Source organism: Orycteropus afer, unplaced genomic scaffold (assembly GCF_000298275.1).
Source record: "Orycteropus afer afer isolate SDZICR_OR568_19922 unplaced genomic scaffold, OryAfe1.0 scaffold00322, whole genome shotgun sequence".
NCBI lineage: Eukaryota > Metazoa > Chordata > Mammalia > Tubulidentata > Orycteropodidae > Orycteropus > Orycteropus afer.
Genome location: NW_006921909.1, coordinates 314,511 through 331,202, shown reverse-complemented (window position 1 = coordinate 331,202; position 16,692 = coordinate 314,511). Strand labels below are relative to the sequence as shown.

The window sequence follows — 16,692 nt, the reverse complement described above, 5'->3', positions numbered from 1 at the left end:
TGTCCCTCAAATATGATGGTGAAATTAGGACATTTCCAGATAAGCAGAAATTAAGGGAATTTGTTAAAACCAGACCAACCTTACAAGAGATGCTAAAGGAAGTCCTTTGGACAGAGAAGAAACAACAGCCAACAACAACTGACCATTAACACACATGATTATATAACCCCAAAACCAAGCCAGCTACGGAAGCATCCAAAGTAAATAAGCCTACAAGATTGTAAACAGGGAACCAGGGACATCAATTGACAAATGAGGACAAATCCAAACCAAAAACAGGGAAAAAACTGTGTTGTTACAGAACTTCTAGATGGTAGGGAAATCAAGACAACTACAAGATAGAATGGAGTGTTCTAAAGTTGGGAATAAAACTATAAGTGACAGGGTAACCTCAAAGAAAAATGATAAACCTTCACATCAAAATAAAAAAGAGGGCCAGAATAAATATTCAGCAAATACTAAAACAATAGCATTGAAGGAAGTCATAACACGATTCGTAAACAAAACAAGTTCAGCACAGAAAATTATATGGTACGAAGAAACCAATAGTACATAACAAAAATGACAGCAACAAATTCATATTTGTCAGTAATTACACATCTGGCAAGGGACTTATCTCTAAGATTTGTAGAAAACTCCAACACCTCAACACCAAAGGAATTAACATTCCAACTGAAAAATGGGCAGAAGACATGAATAGACACTTCACCAAGGATATTCAGGTGGCCAGCGAATACATGAAAATATGCTCACAATCATTGGCCATCAGAGAGATGCAAATCAAAACAACAGTGTGATACCATCTCACCTCAGCACTGATGGCAAGGTTCAACAAAATAGAAAATAACAAATGCTGACAGGGAGGTGGAGGGATTGGGACTCTCATACACTGCTGGTGAGACTGTAAAGTGATACATCCACTGTGGAAAGCAATATGGCGATTCTTTAGAAAGCTGGAATTGGAGATACCATTTGACCTAGCAATCCCATTACTAGGTATATATCCTAGAGAGGTGAAAGCCAGGATAGGAACAGATATATGCACACCCATGTTCATCACAGCACTATTTACAAGAGCAAAAAGATGGAAATGACCTACGTGCCCATCAGTGGAAGAGTGGATGACCAAACTATGGTACATACACATAATGGAATGCTATGCAGCACTAAAGAATAATGTAGAGTCTACAAAACACTGCATAATATGGATGAACTTGGAGGACATTATGCTAAGTGAAATAAGTCAATCACAGAAGGATAAATATAGTATTAGTTTATTGTTTTAGATGTTCAAGGAAAGGTTTATATATGGAGGGAAACTTTCTTTGTTGGTTGCCAGGGGTGGGAGGGGAGGAGAGAGAACACTGCAAAAAAAAAAAAAAAACATTGACCCATGTCACTTTAGTTTTGTGTATTTCGTGGTACATAAATTATATTTCAATAAAATGCATTAAAAACTGTTAAAATAACATGAAAACAAAATAAAGGATTGGAAAAGAGATCCTAAAAAAAAAGTAAGTTTACTAAGGAAGAGGTTAAGCTTTCTTGAGTCCTGATGGCGAACTGGGAGTTAAGAGGAGGCAGAGATGGGGGGATGGAGAATTGCTAGGCTAGAGACAAAGTCAGGAAAACATTTCTGCCACAGACTCAGAAATGCATAAGTATTTTTTCGTTTTCTCCAAGGGAAGGGTTAGAAAAATTAAAGTTTTTTAAAAAAATCAAATGTATCATTTGTCTTGTAAACGTTGAACTTATAATATTCCTGAGAGAAAAATACTTGGTGGGCGTCATTAAATATTAATCATTAAAGATCAGTTTAGCAAAGAGATTTAGTCAGGTTGGAACAGCTTTTAAGAAACCAATTACAATGTAGGTTATGAAAGAGAAGTGGAAGAAGCCCAGGGAAAATATTAGAAAATGCAAGTCCCTTCACCCAGTGGAACTTTTGCAGGGCATTCTGGCTAACTAGCTTATTGAGACTCATGACAGCAATAAAAATAGGTCCTTGTGCTAAGGATATAAGGAATGGTAAAAAGCAAAAGCTGGGACTATTAAAATTGCAAAGAATCTTCCTTTTTAACAAGTACTTCCTTTTTAAACCTTAAGTATTTCATTCAAATAAAGGTTGGACTTAGAAATTCAGCATATAGTCAACTTGTAAATTTACTTACATAGAAATTCTACAAATTAAATAATATGTAATTGGAGGACATGATATTTTTTCATATTCTCTTAAATATGTTGATTAATCAAAGGGAATGTAAAATATTTTTTCTTGTAGAGTGTTCTTTTTGGGCTCATTTCACTAGTTGTACTTCAGCTTAAATATGTTAGATTATAACAGACTTTTGAAGACATAAAATGTTAGAACTTAAAGACATATTAAAGTTAAAATTACTCATTTTCCATAATGAAAGAATAGAAATGTGACTGGTTGAATGATTAATAAATTCACAATTGTAAAGGAATAGCCTTCTTAAATGTATATATGTACCTATTAACAGAGTATGAAAATACATAAACAAAAACCAAAAACTGACAGAAGTTTAAGAAGTAGGCGAATCTTTAATTATAGTTTAAATATTCATTAATGTTGAAATGATTTGGTATTTCCAACAATCCTAAGTAAATGATTAATAGTATGCTGAAAATCAGTAACAATAGAAAAACTTGATAATACTATCAACCAACTAGTCCTAATTTACATTTATAGAACACTCCACCCAACAACAATAGATTAAGCTCATTTTTCAAGCACATATTGAACATCTTGACTGCTAACCAGAAGGCTGGCAGTTCAAAACCATCAGCCACTCCTCTAAAGGAAGATGGGGCAATCTACTTCCGTAGTGATACTGCCTCGGCAACCCAAGGGAGGGGTCGCTATGAGTCAGGTCCGACTCCATGGCACATAACAACAATAGCAACATTGAACATTCACCAAAATAGACCATATTCTGGGTTATAAAACAAATATCAATAAATTTAGAAGTTGAAATTGTGCAAAGTCTGTTTGCTGTCTAATCATGACAACATTAAACTAAAAATCAATAACGGAAAGAGAATTGGAAATTTTCCAAGTATTGGAAAATTAAGCAAGGTACTTGTGACTGGTCCATGGATATAGGAAGAAATAAAAAAGAAAATTAGAAAGCTCTTTTTTTAATTATATGAAAATGAAAACATATCAAAATTTGTAGAATTCAGCTAAAAGAGTACTTGATGGAAATTTGTAAGATTAAATGATTATTTTATAGAAGGAAGGTTTCAAATCGATAATCCAAGTTTCCACTTATAAGAAACTAGAAAATGAAGATCATGTGAAACCAAAGTAAGCAAAAGAAAGAAATAATTAAGAGTAGAAATCAATGAAATAGGAAGCAGAGATATAGAGAAAACCAATGAAGCCCCAACAAGGTACTTTGAAAATATCAATGAAAATTAAAAACTTCTAGCCACAGTGATCAGAATAAAAATAAGATACAGCTGGCCAATATTATGAATGAGTCAATTTTGTTTTAGAAATTTAAAACCATGCCTTTTATGAAGAACAAGTAGAATTTGAATATCTTTCATCCTTCCTCTGGTTTGCACATTTTGTGGTTATCATTATATACCTGTTCCAGCAAGGGTCTAAATTTACCTCACTGTGCCTTTCCTGTTATCATCTGTCTGTGCAGGTAACACTGAACAAAATCTGGATGTGTCTGCTTTCCTTTATTTTTTCCTTTGTCATGATTATCCAAGCATCATTTAGATCAAAAACTCTCCTGTGTTTTTCTTTTTCATGCTTTGCATCAAAACCATGATTAAATGGAAGTACTAGCATTGATTTAACATAAAGAAAACAAAGATCTTCACCAGTGGACCAATAAGCAACATCCTGATAAACAGAAAAAAGATTGAAGTTGTCAAGGACTTTATTTTACTTGGATCCACAATCAATGCCCATGAAAGCAGCAGTCAGGAAATCAAACGACATATTGTATTGAGCAAATCTGCTGCAAAACACCCCTTTAAAGTGTTAAAAAGCAAAGGAGACTAAGGTGCGCCTGACCCAAGCAATATTATTTTCAGTTACTTCATATGCATGCAAAAGCTGGACAATGAATAAGAGAAAATGAAGATTTGATGCCTTTGAATTATGATGTTGGCAAAGAATATTGAATACACCATGAACTATCAGAAGAATGAACAAATCTGTTTTGGAAGAAGTATAACCAGGATGCCCTTAGAAATACAGATGATGAAACTTTGTCTCACATACTTTGAACATGTTACCAGGAGCGATCATTCCCTGGAGAAGGACAGCATGCTTGTTAAAATAGATGGTCGGCGAAAAAGAAGACCCTCAACAAGATGGACTGATACAGTGCTTGGAACAACGGGCTCAAACATGCAACGATTCCGAGGACGGCACAGGACCAGGCAGGGTTTCATTCTGTTGTACATAAGGTCTCTGTGTGTAAGAACAGACTCATTGGTACCCAAGAATAACACTAACTTTGGTTCAGATAATAATTGTCTTTTCCACTTGCAAACCTTTAGTATTTCACATCTAAATTACAATAGCTAGTTCACCCACCTCTAGGAGATCTGGTGGCATGGTGCCTAAAGCATTTGACTGCTAACCAGAAGGCTGACGGTTCAAACCCACCAGCCACTCCTCACAAGGAAGATTGTGCAATCTACTCCTATAGTGATGTTGTTATTATGTGCCGTGGAGTCGGACCTGACTCATAGCAACCCCTCCTTGGGTTTCTGAGGCCGTATCACCATGGAAGTAGATTGCCCAACCTTCCTTCCGAGGAATGGCTGATGGGTTTGAACCGCCAGCCTTCTGGTTAGCAGTCAAGTGCCTTAGGCACTACACTTAGTGATATGGCCTCAGAAACCCAAGGAGGGGTCGCTATGCGTTGGATCTGATTCGATGGCAGTGAGTTTGGGCTTTTTGGTTTTACTCCTTAGATACCCTTAGGACACAATATGTATCCTGTGCTTTCCAGACATCTTACAGTGAATAATTTCTAGTTTCTTATGAAATCTCATAGTCAGTGCGAACTAAAAATCACTTGGTTAAAAACCTCAAGGCCTTCATCTAAATATACCTTAACTCTCTTTCTCTTTAGGCTAATGATCTTGAATCATCTGAAGACTGAGTTCACATATGCAGCTCACAATAAATCAGCCTTTTATAAACATTTATGCTGTTATTTATTTATTTATTTATTTATTTATTTTTAGCCTCTTTTTTCTTTTGCATTTTTCTGTTCATATGTGACAGAGATAAAAATATAAACTGGGTACTTACAGAGAATAACAACTAATTCATTAGATAGCCATGTTACATGGGGTCATATTATATGTGGTTTCATGTTTTGAAGTATTTGTTTTGGGCCACCTAACTTACAGTTTTTCATCTAGAATTTGTTTTTTTTTCAAATTGTGATTTGGGAACAAACTTATAAAGCAGATTTGTTTTATACTGAACAGTTCATACACATTTTGTTTCACAGCACCAAATACAATCCCCACAATGGAACAGCTCTCCTCTCACCCCCTCTCTGTGGTTACCCCTTCCCTATGTCCTTACCTGTACATTCCTGTCTGTCTAGCTTTTCTCCTGTGCAAATGCTGCCCTTCTGATCTTTCATGGTTGACTGTTCTGTAGGGTGTACCTCTGTGGGTTAGATGTTCAACTTGTAGGCCTTTCTGTTGTTTGACTGAGAGCTAACCCACAAGAATGAGTCCAGTTCCTGGCCCGAAGGGTAATGCAGGCCATAGTCTTGGAGGTTTCACCAGTCTTTATCTTACCAGATAAATTTGTGGTCATTTTTATGTTTTTGAATTTTGTTCCACAATTTTCCTCCCACTCTCTTCAGGATCTCTGATTTTGATCCCTTTTCAAGTGATTGGCATTGGTAGCCAGTCATCATCTAGTTCTTCTGGTCTCAGGGTCATGTAGGCTGAGGTTCTCATGGTCCATTAGCCCCTAAGACTAATTGTTTCCTTATTAGAATCTTAGGACATTCTTGATATCTTCCTTTCCCTTCATCCCACGTTCATCATCAAGTACAGTCTTTTAACTGGTATTCCCACTTTGATACTTGCTCCCCTCCAATCTGTTCTCTGAACAGAGGCCAAAATGATCTTTGAAAAATTATGAATGAAAGCATCCATCTCCCTAAAACTCTTGTTTGCTTTCTGGTTGTAAGTAACGGGAAAAAAAATCTAAGTCTTACACATGGCTTCTGTTCTAACCACTTCCGCCAGGGTCCTGTGCTTAAGCCCTGGGTCCTCCCTGCATTTCCTCCAACACACTGAACTCTCTCTCACCTCAACACCTTCAGAAGAGTTTGAAACATCCTTCCCTGATCTCTACCCTATTCCCTAAAACTGCCCCCTTTGTAAGTTTTTACCTGACTGGTTTATTGATTGATAACATTCACACCTTGGGTTGGATGTCACAACCAGAGAGGCCTTTTCTGGACCCAAATCTAAATTTGATGTTTCATGTTATTTTCTGTTCTCCTTTATAGCCCTTATCATAATTTTTTATTAAATTGTATTTTGTGTAGTTTATTTGTTTATTGCCTTTCTCTCAAGAGGTTTCATGAGGGCAGGGCTGTGTTCATACCCATTATCCCACTATCTTATGTGTTCTTTGCTTGGCACATAATAGATACCTGTTTTGGTTACTTTGTGCCACTCTGACAGGAAATATACTGCAAATGGGATGGCTCTAACAAACAGGAGTTTATTCTCTTACAGTTCAGGAGGCTGGAAGTCCAAGTTCAAAGTGCCAGGCCCTAGGGACTGGGTGAAAGCCCCTCAGCCTCGGGCTTCAGCTCTGCCTCCAGCTCCTGGCCCACTGAAGCTAGAGGTATTTCTTCACTCAGACAGCTGCTGGCTGCTGAGGCTGAGAAGCCCAAGGTTAACAAGTAAAAAGGCACAGTCCCGATGTTACCAAACCACACAGGAGGCCATTAACTTAAGTCCATTGTAAGTCCCAAGGTCAGCAAAGCATGGCAGGCTGCTGAACAACAACATGGCTGCATGCAGGATCCAAGAGTGCCATAAGCTAGAGACCATTCCCAAAGATGCTGCTTATATAAAGGAAGCTAACAACATACCCAAAGCAGCTACTCAGCTGCTTGTGGTAGATCCTACCATGGAGTTGATTGCCAGTCTCATCATGGGGAATAACTACCACCAGCTGCCCAGCCACTCAACCAGGCCCAGCCAAGCTGACACACAAACATAACCATCACAATACCCAACAAATTATTGTTGAATGAATGAGTGAATGAAAGAAAAAATAAATGTAGTAAATAATTAGAAAACAGTCATTAAAAAATCACAGTTTCACTGTTCATCAAAATATACTGAGGTATAGACATACTTCGTTTTATTGTGCTTCACTTTATTGCGCTTCCCAGATAACTGCGGTTTTTACAAATTGAAGGCTTATGGCAACCCTGTGTCAAGCAAGTCTATTGGGCACCCTTTTTCTAACAGAACATATTTAGTTTTTGTCTCTGTGTCATAGTCTGATAATTCTCAAATAGTTCAAACTTTTTCATAATGCTTTTGTACATTTACTAGACTGTTGTTGTTATGTACTGTCGAGTCAGACCCGACTCATAGCAACCCCTCCTTGGATTTCCGAGGCAGTATTACTTCAGAAGTAGATTGCCCCGTCTTCCTTCTGAGGAGTGGCTGGTGGGTTTGAACCACCAGCCTTCTGGTTAGCAGTCAAGTGCGTTAGCCACTATGCTACCAGAGCTCCCTTTACTAGACTAAGTATAGTTTAAACATAACTTATATACACTGGGAAACCAAAAATCTGTGTGACTCACTTTATTGAGATAATTACTATATTGCCGTGGTCTGGAACTTAACCTGCAGTATCTTGAAGTATGTCTGTACCTATTTTGAATCTATTTAATTAGTAAAAATATTGAAAGTTTTAATTCCCATTTTCAGGTAAGACTTGGAGAAAAGGACAATTCATACACTCCATAAGGAAATGGACCTTTTCCATGTTTATTTTTGTTTATGTAATAAATATTTGTTGAATTAGTAAGAGGATTAACATAATTATTATAGAAAGCAGTCTACCTAAATTTATTTTAAAAAGTCTAATTATTTTTACTGACCCAATATATCCACTTATAAAGATTTTTCATAAGGGATGGTCCTAAATATGGAAAAGGTTTTCTATTTAAAGTTATTTCTCTCAGTGTTATTTATAGCAGTAAAATGACCAGAAGCCACCTTAATGTTCAGTCATGTAATGGCTGAGTAAAACAAAGTGTAGCTACTAGATAATGCGTGAATAGTCCTTAAGGTAGAGGTTAGGATAATAAAATGACTTCAAAAATATTTATTAATGTACATAAATAAACAACACAAGGTTTTTTTAACTATGTTTTAATATCCTATGTATAGAAAAGAAAGACTGGAAAGAAGTAGGTCACGCTGCTGTGGCTGTGGGTGATATCCTATTTCTTTCTTTTTTTGCATATATTCTTTAACATGCACATATTTTTACAAGTGTTATATTTACTTAAATAGTTCATGTATAATGTAGCTTGTATGTTAACATTTAAATTCAATGTGAGTATATTTCAATGAATTCTGGTCCTTACATTTTAGAACCATTGAACTGAAAACCATCCTCTCTCTCTTAGGATGACAGAATTGTTCCCGAAGGTTCCCATAGTCATGGGTTAGATCACTCATCCTCTTGGCAGGACCACAGTAGATTCCTGTCTAGTCCACGATTTTCACACTTGAACTGTAAGTAATGAAGCCCTGTACCAGTTTTTTAATTGGATTTAAGAAAAGCAACTCATGGAAGGAATTATGTATAAGACCAGTACATGATAGTAATATTCATGCTGTGAGTTTGTGAAAATTTTCATTATGAATCATACAAATAATGCCTCCAAGTACTTATAATAATGCACAATTTACTAAAATACACATGGAATCCTTCCTTTTCAGACCTTACACTTCTCAGGAGAGCTTAAAATAACTCACCCCAAACAAAAATCATAATTAAGCAATTTTTGTTTGCTTCTTTCTTTATTTGGTACTCACTAGTCACTCTGGGTGAGTGAATACAGGAAGTTAGGAATATAGGAAGTTAGGTATTATCATAACAAAATCCAAATAAAAAAAGTGAAAAATATTTGCATAGAACAGTTCAGGAATCTTGTACAAAGAATAAGAATACTAATATTATCTGCTAGATTTCACTCTGTGAATACGAGGTAAATGTTGGCAAGGTATCAGAAGAAACATCAACAAGGTGTTAGCCCACTGACCCCAGATGCCATCTCCTACCATCACCTCCTCCCACTCCCCTGCTATACTCATCCTTCAAGTTTCAGCTTTTATGTAGCATCCTCTAGGAGGTCTTCTGAGCTTACAATTTTACATGCATTCTCTGTTATGCGCTATAATTTTCCTTTAAAAGCCTTCTAGTTATAGTAATTTGGAGTTATTTGTTATTTAGATGATTTTGATTCTTTTCTTCACCAAAGAGTGACCTTCATGAGATTAGGAAAAATGTTTAGATTGTCCACTGTATCCTCAGTATATTGATAGTACTTGGCACACAGTAAGTCTTCAGTTAATATTAGATGAATGTGTATATGATCTTTTTTTTCCCAAAGTCTAGTTTTATCCAAACTTTTAGGCTCAAATGGATTCTCATTTAGATAATTATTTCTTCAGTTTGCCATGTGCCTGGAGGAGTGTACGTTAAATTTGATAATTCTACCATTTAAAATTGCTAAGTTGCTATCAAATAAAATACCCAAATAAGCCGCAAGAAGTAGGTCAAATCCAAAAGTGATAACTTTCATTTTTGCTGATTTATATTCATGGATTCATTCAATAAATATTTATCACTTTTTGCTAAACGGTTTGATTTTTCATTATATCATGATTATTTTATTCCAGAAGCTAAACGTTTTCTCTTTCCTGTCCTAATCACTTTAACAGTGATTTTTTTATCTGCATATACCCTCTGCTATTCTAATCTGGCAGCTGCTCTTGGATCAATCTCAAGTTGGTTACGGGACTTTAGAGTCTGATGTACACATAGGCTGCATTTTTATCTTTCATCTTAAGCAATGAAAAATGTCCTCAGGTCTGGTAAGCATGAGGATCTATGTAAACATAAGGGTGGGTCAGGGGGACAACTTAGTACTATTAAACACCAGAGTGTCCCATCCATTAAGACATTCATGGCCACAGGAGACAAATTGTGCCTCATATGAGCGCAGAGGTCTATGACTAATTAATGTTGCCAATATGACTTTCATAAAGCTCCCTAGAAAGGCACCTAGAAGGAAGTGGTTAGAAGACATGAAGGGGAAAACATTAAGGTTTATTAATTTTATTGAATATTGCGGTAGGCAGTGAAAGAAACTGTATTCAACTTTCCTTTCATAGCATTTTGTCATTTCACTGTGGTCATTTCTCTAATTAAAATCTGTTCCTCACCAGTAGCCGTAAGTTTTCTGTATAAATTCACTGGTTCAAAAAGAAAGAAAGTTAAGTAATAATAGAAAAAACTATGTGAGAACACAGCCTGATTCAGAGCCTTCTGATTTACTGTTCTTTTGATAAGTCTTATGATTTTCCTCACACCCTGACTCTCATGTTTTCAAGTATAATTTTCAAATTTAATCTCATAGATACCTTATCACTAATCATTTCTAAGTGATTTAATCAAACTCTTTCTTGAAATTATATTTATTCCTGTTTGCTTTTCTGATGAACTTTGACTTTTCTGTACCATTTTCATAGTGTGGTATATTAGAAGTGGGAAAAAACTGGGATCACCCTGGAGTGGTCTCCATTTTTGGAATACACTTAGTTGTAGAAATTGTTCTATAATTTCTTTGTAGTCTGTCTTTAAACCTCCAAATTTTTTTAAAAAAGAGAGATGTCAAGACCAACAAAAAGAAAAAAGGAACCTACAGTAAATGTTCCCTAAATATAAGGAAGAAGAAGAAATAAAAGAAAACACCTTTTAAAAATTAGCAGTAATGCCCTTAGAGATGTGAGAGAAAGTATTACTTCCATTAAATAAGAACACGGTGCTATGGAAAAGGAATAGAGAATAAGACATTGCAGAAATTAAAAATGTAACTGCCATAAGGGAAAAAAATATAGAAAGGTGGGAAGCAAAGTTGAAGAAATCATAATGAAAGTAGAGGAAAAACAAAAAAGAATTGGACAATGATTGAGAAAAAAAATAAGATATTTCTCAGATCAGTTCATGAAGGACAATACCTGCTTACTAAGAGTCTTGGGATTAGAGAACAAAGACAACAGAACAGAAGCCCAGGAGGGTCTTGATTCAAAGGAGCAGCCAACAAGGACTGTTGTTTTGCACAACCGCCATCCCGAGATTTTTCTTCACTTTCTCTCTATGTAGGTTTCCTTGTTTCCCAGATTTCAAGTCTTCCTTTTTCCTATTTTATTCCTTTCTTTTGTGGGAACACATGAAAGAAAGGGAGGTAAATGTTTTCCGTTTTTATATTTCTAGAAATGGATTTCTTCTGCCCATATGTGATTGAGAGTTTGGCTACAAACATTTGTTGTTGTTGTTGTTGTTGTTATGTGCCGTCGAGTCGGACCCGACTCATAGCGACCCCTCCTTGGGTTTCCGAGGCAGTATCACTACGGTAGTAGATTGCCCCGTCTTCCTTCCGAGGAGTGGCTGGTACAAACATTTAGGTTGACAATCATTTTCCTTCTGAGGCTACTTGACAGTTGTCTTCGAAAACCCACTCACTGTTACTGTTGAAAAGCTTTGTCACTTTTGATCCTCACTCCTTTGAATTACTTCTGTCCCCTACCTTTCTCTCTGAGAATTTTTAGGATCTTGTCTTTAACTCAAGATGTCTGTGATGATACGCTTCAGATATTTGTCTTGCTACATATTGGTTGGGCTTTTTAATCTGTATCATTTTATGGGTCAGTTCTCCCATACTGAAAGAAGGAATGAAAGATCATCAGAAATTTTGGCTAAATTTTCCAGTCAATCTTTTTTTGGGAGTAGGGAACAAACTGCTGATATATAATACATTTATTTGAGCACTTAGCAAAAACTACCATAGATATATGGCATATATAGATAGATGATTGAGCAACAGGCAACAATTAAGGATTGTCACAGAGAAAAAGCAAATGTTGGGGGGGGTGGGGGAGGCCAATTAATAACCCTAAACCAAAATAGCAAATAACCCTAGGAGGGAATAAAAAAACAAAAAAGGATGCATTGTTGTAGTACACTTAATTAAGTTTATGTGAGCCATATTTACTTGCATAGTGATAATAATATAAACTGTTGACATAACTAAAATCCAGATGTAACTGTACTGGGTGGATGCCATGAGGAGAAGTGAGTGGGTGTGGACAGTGTCTAAAAATGATATATCAGAAAAATAGTAATATACGCATTTTTAAAAAGAGGCACTGGAATAAATACAGAAAACATAGCTAAAGGAGCTGATTGTGGTTGACTCAGGGAAGTAGAACTGTGGGAATGGGAGGGATAGGGCAAGAAATTCCTGTTTATCCTAAATAACCCTGTGGTAAACTTTGGCTAAAAATGATTCTTTTCAAAGATAAGTTCTACTAATAAAGTCCTAGAAGCTCTGGTAGCATAATGCCTAAGGCACTTGACTGCTAACCAGAAGGCTGGTAGTTCAAACCCATCAGCCACTCCTCGGAAGGAAGGTTGGGCAATCCTACTTCCGTAGTGATACTGCCTCGGCAACCCAAGGAGGAGTCGCTATGAGTCGGGGCTGACTCGACGGCACATAACAACAACAACAACAATAAAGTCCTAGCTTTTGTGTCTGACTAGCAAATTTTCAAATTTCTTGTTAACTTGTTAGTGGGACAAGAAAGCTGTGATTTAGAGTTTAGAAAAGTTTAGACCTGTATGGTTCATGTGACTTGGAGAGGAGAGAACCTAAGGTCCTTAGGCAGAACAAGCACCTTCCTACTCAAGTTGGGGTTTCAACTGGATTAGGCCCTTTTGTCCAAGTTGTAGATGCCTTTCTGCTGACTTAGACGCCCTGTTACACTGTGACCAAACTAAGACGTAGAATCCCTGACCATGGAAAAAACAAAGGAAATGGGAAAATACTGCATAATTTGTGGTTGCTAAAATGATCCAGCATTAATGAAAGTTTGTTTTTAGTAGTAATTTATGTCAGGTTTGTGTAGTTCACGTCAATTCAAGAAAAGGTAGATTCCTTCTGCCAGAAGGAGGGAAGAAATGTATAAATTGTAAGTTTATATTACCATTGGAAATAGGAACACAGCAATCCATTATTTAGAGCCATGATCGCTACCAAATTTATCCTGGCTGGCTGGAAGTTATGGCCGCAATTCAGGACACTCTTTTAGAAGACTTGGATTCCATTACCTTCGGCCTGTAGACAGTGGGGGCTTAGTAAGACAGACTCATAATGTCAGCTTTTGAAACTGTCATTTTTACTTTTTATAAGTAGTGACTGACCACTAGTCTCCATGTATAGCTTCTTTTAGGCTAAAGGAACACAACTCCTGGACAGGACCTTCACTCATGGGGCCTGGACCAGACTGGATTTGAGTGAAGTCTGTTGTAATCTGATGACTTCTCAAAATCTTGGGTCCTTTGAGACTGAAATGCTTAATATTGGTGAAGCCAGTGTCTCTAAATTTTAAAAATAAACACAAATTACAATATTTCTGTAAATCTAAAACTGTTCTAAAAACGGAAGTTTATTTTAAAAGTTTATTTTAGTTATTCCAAAAAGGACTACGATTTTCCGTGGGGGAAAATGTTATCTAAGGATTACTCTAGACTTTTAGCAAATGACTCTTACATGTTAATGTAACGCAATCATTTTAGCAAAGCAAATCATTGTAAGTTGCTAAAACAACTTTATTTCACTTCCTTATCACCATTTATATTGTTATAAAAAGAAAAGTTAGTATTCTTAATTCATGTTTTGAGGTACCTTTAGTGAGAGTTTAAGTTCCTCAGATGAAAAATAATTTATCCAGGGCAACAATAGCACACTATTTTCAGTTCTTTGTCATCCTTCAGGGTCCACCAAGCTAACTGTGACTAAGCACTCATATATAGTCTATCTTCGGGAGCCGGGTGGCGTAGTATCTAAGACATTTGACTGCTAACTAGAAAGCTAGCAGTTCAAACCCACCAGCCACTCCTTGGAAGGAAGAGTGGACAATCTGCTTCCATAGAGATACTGCCTGGGAAACCCAGAGAGGGGTTGCTATGAGTCGAATCGACTCAATGGCAGTGACTGAGTAGTCTATCTTCAAACATGTTGGATACAATGCCAAAGATTTATGTCAGTTAAAACATTGGGGTACTGATCAGTTACAAAAATTGCTTCTCATCCACTAGAGAATGGATTTATTCCATGAGAGCATAATCTTTCTGTCTCTCTCATTTTATAGGCTCATTTTATGTTGCAATGTTTCAGGAAATTTTAACTGGCCAATTAAGTGCTAGATATTTAGAAATAATTGAGTTCTGGTTATTACAGTTTGACAAGATAACTCTCTAGATGCTTTCTAGGAAGCAGCTAGAAAATTCCCAATTGTCTAGCTCTTAGAAATCTCTTAAATATATTCATTTGCTCAACCAAGATTTACTAAAAGTTGCTGTATAAGGTTCTAGTTTAGGTGCTAGAGTTGCAGTAATGAACAGGACAGACAAAGTCACCTCATCTCATGGAGGAAACAGGTAGCAAACAAATAAACCAATAACTAAATCAATTAAAATTGGTGATAGGTGCTGTAAAGGGGAAATGATAGAGGGTACCTGGAACAGGGCTGCTACTTCAAATTGGCCCTCAGGGGAGGTTACAGTTGAGCTGAAACCTCTATGGCAAGGAGAACCTGCCAAGTTAAAAGTGGGTAGGAAGAATCTTCCTCTTAGAGGGAGCAGTAAGTACAAAGGCCCCAGACAAACATCCGGTGAGTGAGTAAGGGATGAGTAGCGGGAGTTGAGGTCTGAGTGGAGCCTTTCACCCACAGTCATATGTTCAGATTTTATTCTGAATTCACTGGGAGGTCATGGCGGATAGGGATGGGCATAATCATAGGGGTGGAGAGTGAGAATCTGATTTACCTTTTAGAAAGATAATTCTGGCGTTGATGAAGAGAAGGGATCATAGCAGGACAAGAATGAGAACAGAAGAGAGAACAAGGTGGCTTACGCTAGGATGAGAATAATGGAGATGGTGAGAAGCAGAGGGCCTCAGGTGAATTTGGGAGGTAAAACCAGCATAACTTACTGTTAAAATGGATGGTGGGACAGGCAAGGTGAAGGAACAAAGGAACCAAGTTTGAGAAACTGGGCAGATGGGGAAGCCTAAGGGATGGGCAGACTTCAGAGAATAAAAATCAGAATGGAAGACTGGATATAGGCATCTGGGCTAGAACAGAGGTGAAAGGTAGGAGATGAGAACAGTGCACCTGAATGCCAGACCGGGTATCAGTTTCTTTTTGTTTAACACAGAATATTCTGTAATAAGGAAGCCCTTAAGATCTCTCCCTCTAAGATCTTGTATGTGTATAGTTTGTGTCATTTTGTACTAAGCTCACATCTTTAACTCTGACACTCTTAAAAAAAAAAAAAAAAACTTTTTTTAATCACTTGAATGTGTGTTTTTGACAGTATTGTACACTGATTATGTTTATGTCTGTATTGAAGGTCTGCTAGTCCAAGTGAAGTTGAATTACAGAAAACCAGATCAAATAATTATTCATTACAATATTAATTAATTAATTATCTTCTATAATTTTTTTCTTTTCCAGCCCAGGGTATCTGTTCACCTCTGTTTATGTTTTCTGTCTTCTTATCTCACCAGCATTTACCAAAAGAACAGTTTCTATGGATTCAGCTTCAATCAAGGAAGATACCAGAAGTTTAATGAATGGGAAAAGTCCACAATCCAAAAAGGAGGAGTCTGAGATCAAAAACAGCAAGATGTAATTCGTGGCTTTCATGAGTGTTTTAAAAATGATAGTATAGCTATCCTTGCTACAATTTGTCCCAGTTTATCTAGCAGACGTACCTGCAACTTCAGAATTACTAGGCATTGACTACAGTGAATGATATATGTTAAACCAGTCTAAATAATACTGGCTGAATGACATGCAGCTAACTTATTGGCAACTTATACCAGTAGAGAATGAGAAATATTTTTCACTTTGAATTTTTCTCTTTCAGGTGTGGTCAGATCATGTTTTTCTGACCAAAATTTGAATTTATAATTGAGGTCTCTCGAAAATTACTAGGTAAAGAGGAGGAAAATGAGTTCCCCTTGAGGCAAAAGTTGCCAGCACTTTATATTCAGGGAACATTTATTTAAAATAGATGTTTTAAAAAGTGCATTCTCCCTAATAAATTATCATGTGTTATAACATGTCATGGAGATATGCATATATAATATCAGACAGTCCCCTTTATAAATGCTCAGGATTGTTACATCCATCATCTCAGAAATCTGTTACTAAGTGTAGTATCTCAAAATAATTGCCAGCCATCCATTTTTAGTATCAATAAAGAATTTATACGTGATCCCTGAATTATAATGCACTATAAAGAACTCATAGCACAATTTATTTATTTGTCTT

At 36.5% G+C, this 16,692-nt stretch overlaps 1 protein-coding gene across 1 annotated transcript in view; it reads left to right on the top strand.

Annotated features, from left to right (window-relative positions):
* The window catches only part of CEP128 (centrosomal protein 128), a 641,642-nt gene extending 625,594 nt beyond the window's left edge, over positions 1-16,048 (top strand). Inside the window, exons 24-25 of the mRNA XM_042782443.1 lie at positions 8,694-8,802; positions 15,924-16,048. Coding sequence (XP_042638377.1) covers positions 8,694-8,802; positions 15,924-16,048 — 234 coding nt within the window. The remainder of the gene's footprint in view (positions 1-8,693; positions 8,803-15,923) is intronic.
* Positions 16,049-16,692: the final 644 nt, after the last annotated feature.